The 8707-nt window shown below is 38.2% G+C and overlaps 1 protein-coding gene across 3 annotated transcripts; it reads left to right on the top strand.

Annotated features, from left to right (window-relative positions):
• Positions 1-2698: 2698 nt before the first annotated feature.
• LOC140318127 (uncharacterized) lies at positions 2699-6675 on the top strand. Of its 3 annotated transcripts, XM_072395812.1 has the most exons (7): positions 2699-2850; positions 3296-3516; positions 4397-4717; positions 4907-5164; positions 5251-5466; positions 5589-5690; positions 5782-6673. In XM_072395812.1, exons 2-7 carry the CDS (start codon positions 3471-3473, stop codon positions 5967-5969), a joined length of 1131 nt encoding a protein of 376 aa, XP_072251913.1. In that variant the 5' UTR covers positions 2699-2850; positions 3296-3470; the 3' UTR covers positions 5970-6673. The 3 variants fall into 3 exon arrangements, with proteins under 3 accessions (XP_072251913.1, XP_072251914.1, XP_072251915.1); XM_072395813.1 differs by lacking the exon at positions 2699-2850 and having other exon boundaries at positions 3135-3516; positions 5785-6675; XM_072395814.1 differs by lacking the exon at positions 2699-2850 and having other exon boundaries at positions 3138-3516; positions 5251-5376; positions 5782-6672.
• The last annotated feature ends 2032 nt before the right edge of the window (positions 6676-8707 follow it).

An 8707-nucleotide genomic window follows, 5' to 3' on the forward strand; every position in this document is an offset into this window, starting at 1 on the left:
GTCTGTATCTCCTGGTGCACGTTGCCTGAAAAAGGAAAAGTTTAAGCAAAGACAGGAAATGAGGGATGTGTCTGATCCCTCAGCTGATCCATCTACTGCTCATTGAAGCCTCATCAGAAAAGGTTTCCATTGAAGGGTGGTTGTCAAGAAGAAAAGGCTGAGCTATGCCAAATGACACAAGAACTGGAATAGAAAATCAGTGGTAACAGGTTGTATAGAGTGATGAATCCAAATTTGGTAATTTTTTAGTTTAAATTGTCTTCGAAAAGGGTTAAACAAGGATTTTGATCCACCATGCAATACCAACTGATTTGCAAATTCTTCACTATTCACTATGACAATGATCCCAAACCCACTCTCAATGCAATTAAAGCATACTCAGATAGAAAAATCCCCCAAAGCAGGATGGGATCACCTTGACAGAGAAATGAAAAAAAGGCAGCCAACGTCCAGAGAAGACCTTTGGAATGTCCTTCAAGAAGCCCGGAGAACTATTCCTGAAGACTACTGAAAAAAATCCCAGAAGGCTTGTCTAAGAGGGTTCAGGCTGCGTTGAAGAATAAAGCTCTTTATACTTTGAAGTTGACTCTCAAGCTTGTTTGAACTCTGTTTACTGTATATACTGTATTTCCATTTAAGTTTGCAGAAGAGTCATTGTACCTGTTCCCAGTTGTCCTGGCAGGAAAAGGAAAACCAGGGTCGACTCTAGACTTTTGCACAGTAGTGTACACATTTTAGCATCTTGTTCGTGAGTTTCTGCTGCTTATGAGGAATTGAAATGACACTTTGAGGTTGTTAATCTGCTTTCTTTGCCATACACAGAACAACTGCGAGCCAAACCAGCAGTCACGTAAAGAAATCATCTCACAAAGTTTCTGTTAGGAGATTTGTTTTGACAGTTTATGAGGTGTGGAAGTGAAAAGTACACATTTTGTAAGTAGCTGGACGCTGTGGGAATCCATCAGAAAAGCAAACTCAAGTGTTAAACTGACTTTGAGCTAATCATAAATGCAAATTAGCTGCAAGAGGTTGGGTTTTCTCTGAAAAAAGATTAGACATTAGGGGTGTATTAGTGACATTTGTAATTACTTAGCACCATTTATACTTTCTCTATAATCTTTTTTTTTCATGCATATTTAATTTTTGTTTTAGTGTATTGTTGTGTTTATCACTGCTGGCCTCAGTTGCTGCCTATCTTAACCGGGACACTCTTTAAAAAAGAGATTTAAAATCTCAAGAGTTTTATTTCCTGGTTGAATAAAGATGATATAGAAATAAATTGTAAGTCTAATGTATGACTCTACACAAAGTTTCACGTTATTTTAGATGTTTATGTCTTTAAAAATCATTTGAACTAACTGTAGCCTTTTCAATCGCATATATCAAATATATACTGATGTGTCAAAATGCTTTAAGCTCTTTATGTCACCTCAATATATATGAATACGATATTGAACTTTTTGATTTTAAGGCTTCATGAAACAGGACATTATCAGTTCTTGATATGAGGCAAATCCAAGCTCTCATGAACAACAACCTGCGACATATTCCACGGTGTCGTTGTTTATTAAAGAAAAAAGCGAACTTACAGAAACAGTGTGTGAAAAATAGGTTAATTTATCAGCGGAACTGACAGTAAGCCCCGGATGCTTTTTTAAGTATCCCGGATCTAAAAAGCGAACTGTTCGGAAAGGCGCACAGTTCTTTTTTTTTAATTAAGTGCGGTACTTGGCAGGCGATTGGATGAAATACTTGTCTAGTGCCATCTGCCCATAAACTACACTTCTGGTTTATGACTAGTGCTAAATTGTCTTATTTCTTCTTTCTGGCCGACCAACTCTATTCCTCAGAACCAGTGAGAGCAGATAATTTCCCCCCACTGCATCCATCCATCAGGTCCTCTGGTCCAGTCTGGTTGCCAACTAGCTGAAGCAAAGCATGGATATCAGGAGCTTTTTAATAAGAAAAAGGATGGAGAAGTCAGTGAAGCGGAGGGTAGGCGAGGTGGACAACGCTCCTCCAAGCTGAGATGCGAGGCTGCCTCAGATAGGTACATGCTCGGGCATGAAAAGAAGACCTCGCTTCTCAAAGTTTTCTTTTTTATCATGATCTAAGCCCGATATCCCGTATACCTGTGAACCAGACTCACAGTGAGACAGAGTGACAGAGCGGCGCAGCTATGCATCGAGTTCAGAGCACATCAGGGAGAGCAAAAACAACACATTTTCATTGATTCCATTATTATGTAGTTTCTAAGACTAGTTATGCCCTAAAACTCGGTGCTGATATCCAGTGATATAATATGCAGTAAATGCATCGGCTGTACGTCGCTGCTGTACGAGTGATGTCATAATTTACAGTAAACGTCAGGAAAGAAATGTGTCTACTGGCTGATTAGAGTTGATTTTTTTTAATGAAAAAAAATCCCTTATTGGAGTATATTTGTATAGGTATATTTATTAAGATATGTGTATATCTGTTTATTCAAGATATGCTTATGATGATAGGTGAAACTGAGGTTAACACCCAGAATTCAATGCTGACATTGCAGTCGGTAATACATACTGTGGCTATAGAATTCTGACTGAATGTATTGCTTTTGCTGGAATCCATTAGTGTTGTAATCTTATGATTGTCGGCCCATTTGAAACTGTGAGCATTATTGGGTGTTTGGCCATCATGGCAAAATTTTTTTCAATTTTCCAGAAGTTGGTCAGTATATACTTATTGCATCCCTTTAATGATCAAGACGGGAGAGAGTAGAGCAGCAGGATAGAGCAGAAGAGATGAGAAGGCAGGCACCAAGAGAGCTCAAGAGGTGAAGAAGAGGAGAGCATAAGAAAGTCGGCGGTATTTCAGTTTGAAATAATGCAAAATTGGTCCCTGGCATACAATAGAAGAGCATGTTATGAGCAGAGTTAGTCAAAAACCGAAAAGGTACTGCCAGCAAAAGGTCGAGCACATGAATACTTCTGCACACCTGACGGCACCCTTCACAGAGTGCACAGTGTCTCACATCTTTTAGAAAGTTTACTCATAAATAACTTATAATATTGCGCAGCTATCGTGTGAAACTAATGATTTCTTCATCAGGCTAAGCCTCCAAAGTTTCAGCATCCTTACGCCTCTGCATGGATGTATTTTTAAATGTCTGTTTTTAGTCTCAAAACCCTTTTCGGTACGAATTTTGATTGTTTCCATCTCCTCCTCTCAGTCCATCACACATGCATGACCTCTGCTGTTGGCTAAAAGGGGAAGTAAACTGTTATCACTTCCTTTCCTCCTCCCTGCGTAGAAAAAGATGAATACAGCAATGATTTACCAAGCCAAAGCTTCCACATTTTGTTCTCTGAGGTAGATCGCTGATACGACTCACTACAAGCTGCTCACAGCTGAACCTCATGTTTGCTTTGGAGAAAAAAAGTCTGTCAACCGCTGAAACGGTCTGCAGCAGCAAGGCGTGAGGAAACATGGAAACTGTGGTCGTGTTGCTGATGTTGCTCGGAGTCTCTCGTGGTGAGTTGTTAAGCTGTTTTCATGTGGCACTTTGTTGGTTGTTTATTTGATTAATTAATCAAATGTTATGCAGTAAACTCATCAAGAATATTGACTAAAGTCAGAAATGAACCGAAGATCAGTGGTGTAAGGCAGCTGGTATATTGGAAACTCGACGTTGCTTCTCTTTTTCTGTTCTCTTTCTTCCTCTTCTCCTTATAATCTTTAATTCTGTCTTTGGACAATTCTGCAAAAAAAAAAATGGACGAATACAAAAAAAAGAAAATAATAGTAATGGGAATATACTCACTTTTTTAACAGTGTAGTACTTTCGGAATATGCAATACATACATTGATCGAAAGTTTACAACTGTTTCAAACAATTATGTATTTCATGTGAGTTAAAAGAGTTATGACAAATCAATTAAAAACATAAACAATAATAATGCTGAGTAACAATATGTCAGGATGAAAATCTGTCATAGTTTGATGTTCAGATATCTTAACTATCCCTTTTTAATTTGAAAAAAACATTGCTTGAATATGAATATATCTGCTTTATGTCTTTTGTATCTAATTTTTCTGGATGTGATACACGCCAGTTTTAAGCCTTTAGAGACATTTATTATTTGTGCGGTTGTTGCAAAAAAAAACTTCACTCCGCTTCTGTTTGAAGCGCGAGAGCTGCTCATGATAGCGTGTAAGTGAAGTTCAGCAGCAGAGCTCTGAAGCTGAAGTAGCTGAAAAGAATTTGATAACTAACTTCATAATTTGCATTTGTGGTTTTCCTGCTGTGATGTGTGTATATTTGCATGTCATTAAACATTGTTGTGGTACCTCTGGAAGAAATATAATGCTCTAAAGTGGTGATATTTTCGCTTTTCTTAAAAAAAAAATACAGGCGTAAAAGCTTACTGTGATGGCAGACAGGATGGAGCTCAGTGTTATGGAGCTTTGGGAGGAGCTGTGGTCCTGCATCTGATGGACAACGCTTCAGAAATACCCAGATATGAGTGGAAAAAGGGAACATCATTAATATTAAATGGGAGAAAGAATAGTATTATAACTAATACCATTGAGAGCAGATCTACTTTCACTCCCGATAATGGAACACTGAAGATCAAAGACCTGAGAAGGACTGACAGTGATGAATATACACTTGCACTCTTTAATTCAAATGGACAGGGGACAGGGAGTCGGACTCTAAAACTGTCTGTTGAAGGTAAACAACTTTTTTCCACCCAGTAAATTAAGTCACACTGATGGACCTAAATCTGAGATTGAATTTATAATCTATATAATACATGTTATTTTCTTCATATTTTGGTATTTGATGCCTTCTCTGTTCTTCAGTAAAATCTATAAAACCAACATGTTATCATGTTTAAAGTCACGTGTGTGTTTCTCCCAGCTCCTGTGTCCTCTGTCCAGCTGGTCTCTGAGTGTCTGTCCCAGGGACAGATGAATGTGTCCTGCTCCTCTGAGGGAGGGGACAGTCCTCAGTACAGCTGGACTCTGGATGGACACACTCTGACAGACACTGAGCTCCTCTCTGGAAGTAAAGAGACTAACATCATCACTCTGAAACAACACGTGTCAGGACGTCTGGTCTGCTCAGTCAGGAATCACATCAGTTCTGTCTCCAAAGAGAAAAACATTTCTAACTGCGGTGAGTGAGGATGTGATGAAAAGATCTTCATGACTCTGATTATAATAATGACTCTGTGTATAAATTCTTGTTTTGTTTGTTCAAAGGCTTCATATTCATTAACTGCACTTCCAATGGGACACACATATCACAGTGGGTGTTTAAAGAAAATAACAGCCTGTGTATAGAACCAGCAACAACAGTCCCAACAACAGTTACACAGAGAACTGTGGGTAAGGAGACAGATTCAGTTAATCCCTCCACTATTAACACATCCTCCAATCAAACTGTGAGTCCAAGCACAGAAGAGCCTTGGTTCATTAGTAAGTGAAAACTAACTCCGCTGCAAATGATGCATTTGTGTGTTTCACTCTTTCTTATTTGAAATAAAATGCTGTGTTTGCAGACTTAAAGATGTGTCCTTTGTCTCTTGTTTCTGAAACAGAGCAGTTGCCGATAATAGCGGGTGTGCTGTCGGCGCTGGTAATTCTCTTAGTTGTCGGCATAGTAACCATTTGTGCTCAGAAGAAAAAACAAAACAACAAAGGTAAGAATCAAAAACTTTTGTTTTCCACTTTCCCCACTTTGCAAGTTTCCCATCTAAATGTCGAAAGAGTCGTTCACAATATGTTTTTCAGCAGAGGAAGAGGATGACCAGGACATAATCTACGCAGATGTGAGGATGGTGCAGCGGCAGGGGAGGCGTGTGGAGCAGAGGGCCGAGGCGGAGGTGGAGTATGGCCAAGTCAGGTTTTCAGAGCGACCTCAGCAGACTGAATCAGCAGCAGATGATTGTGTGTATGCAAAGGTTTGTAAAGGCAGGTGAATGGAGGGGTTCACTGCTACAGAAGCTGCACTGCTGACTCCAGGTTGAGGGCGGGAGGATGTAAATATGCCTGAAGGCCTGTCGCATAAAAAAGAAATACTTGTGTTGTTTTTTACTTTCACTCTCACTGCATTGTACAACTTGATATCACACTCGGCTCTTAGAATAAGTGACATTTAGTTTTAACATAGCCACCCCTGTCTTAGCAGTTTGAAGAATTTTTTTTTTTTCTTTTTTATCGTACACAATGCAATAGCTTTTTTTTAATGTGTTATTTAAATTCATATCACTGTTTCATTGTCAAATAACGACAAACTCGACACACAGATGAAAATTGAAATAATGCTTTTCTGTAGAGTGACAATCAATTGTTTTCTGTAGTGACTGTCTTCAAGCAATAAAGTTGAACTATTTAAATTTTAATTCATCTAGATTAAAATGTATTTATTCAGCGGATGTCTCTGAATTTGGACGTTGTATACACGTAGATGTATTTCACAAATACGTTCAAGTTAGTTACGCTTCACTGCCTGTGTGGGGGATCATGTCAAACCTGGCGACTCGATCTTCCTTTTGCTGATGTTAGATAAACTGCAGAAAAGTTTCCGTGATGTAATCACTTCTGCTTTTTGTTTCCTAATGTCAGAGTGTGGTGTCTGTCAAAACGAATTAATCATTAGAAGAGCAAAGCTAAAAAAGAAGGCTGTTACATTTGACTTTCAACATTTTCTTCAAGCAGTGGATCGATGAGTTTGAGTGAGTTGAGGGGCTGTGACTGTGCTGCTGACAATGGCACAGAAGGTGGGATGAAATAGTTTTGCTTTTTCACATATGAACACGATAAACGGCCTTTTCACTAACAGCTACATCATATTACAGAATTGATTTATTTATTATTTTTGGCACATGAAATTTGAAACTGCATCTTTGCATTTTCCCTTTTTGTGTTCCATGAAAAAAATAAATTTTCTTATAAATTCAATCCCTGTAGTTCAAGAGAGAACAACATTAAAGATCTCCTCAGATACTGAGGCAATGAGTGCCTTCCTGCAGCACTCTAAAATGATCTTCTCTATATTTAGTTTGATGATTTTCATTGTGGTTAACACTTACGTGGGTTCCTGTAAACAGATAGATACAGATATAGATAAATACAGATATAGATCAGTTGTAAAAACATTTTGGTCTTAGACGTTAGATTTGTTAGATGTTGCAGCTTGATGGGGAAAAAAAACCAGGCTGACATTTTTTAGTCTGGTTAGTTTAAGCGAATAGAAAAGTTTGATGAAGGGGATGCTGATCTTGCACTAACCAATGGCTGTAAGCTGTCAAACCTCATGACTCGGAAAGGTTTTACTGTCTGCACACAGTTCCTACAAATACATCAAATTGTAAGCTAAAGATGCAAACTTGTGCAAATAAATTTTAGGTAGCTGTTGAAGCACAATAAAGATCGGATGTTAGTGCATGCAGCACACATCGAAGAGTTCAGTAACTGCTCTGACTACAGACGTTAAAAATCCAAATGTTTTATTGTTTCAATTGTTGTTCCAGTCTTGATATCTCCTCTGCATCATCATCTGCCTGAAAAAGAGTTTCCTGAGTAAAACACATCACCATCTTAACTAACATGCTATCAGTAAGACTGAGGCAACAGTTTTAGCGTTGACTCCAGCTCTGCTCACTCGCACCCAGACATGTTTAGATCATCCTGCAACATTTTCCCATTACAGATACGAGAGAAAGAACACAGACATCAAGTCTTACAAATTCTACATTCATGAGTCTGCTAAATGAAAATAAGATGAAAAAAGACAGCATTAACAGATTTGCAAATCTTATGAACATATATCTTATTTACATTAAAGCATAGTTAACATGTCAGATGTTGAAACTGTGACATTTGAATACTTCATGAAAAATGTGAGCTAATCTTCTCAAGAAAGTTGGGAAGGGGCCATGTTTACCACTGTGTAACATTCTCTCTTCTTTAAACGTCTGGGAACTGAGGAAACCAGTTTGTTTTTTTAATTTGATTTAAGATTCTAACCGCTCAACAGTTCTTTGCATTTCATGATGTTTCAGTTGGTGCAGTTTGTACTGCAGGCAGGTCAGTCCAGCACCTTGACCTATCAATGGTTTAACATTGTCTTGCTGAAAGTCCCACTTTCAACATTTCTCATAGCTTCTATCATCTAATGTGAATAAAACATTGGTTTAAGAGATTTACAATTCATTGCATTATGTTTTTCTTTGAGTTTTAATCAGTTTTGCTAACATTTTTAAACAGGGATTGTAAATCCCATTCAAACTCTTTGTGCTCACGCCTCATTGTAGTCAAAGACACATTGGGTTGCATTTACAATCTTGTTCAAAATTAACATTTGGGAGACTTCCTTTTTTGTTGAGGCTGTAAATGGATGCATGACAAAGCATAATAGGATCATCTGAAGGCAGCTGTTTGGTGTGGGTGTGGATTCGTTCAGGCAGCATTTGGCCAAACCTTTGACCCTGGGGAAGGGTACATATCGTTTTCTCAGCCCAGTATCACATTGTGAGACACTTGAGGACACTTTACAAACTACCTTTATACAAACCCTATCTGTATCAAATATATTCTAAGAAACTCAGTTTGGGGCTGTTCAGTTTACTTACATAAATTCTACAATTGCTGTACATCTGCTTCATCACATCACATCTTACAGTGTTTAGGAAATCGTACACAGTAGTTTTTTTCT

Source organism: Leuresthes tenuis, unplaced genomic scaffold, assembly GCF_036924035.1.
Source record: "Leuresthes tenuis unplaced genomic scaffold, fLeuTen1.0.hap1 SCAF_11, whole genome shotgun sequence".
NCBI classification, from domain to species: Eukaryota; Metazoa; Chordata; class Actinopteri; order Atheriniformes; family Atherinopsidae; genus Leuresthes; species Leuresthes tenuis.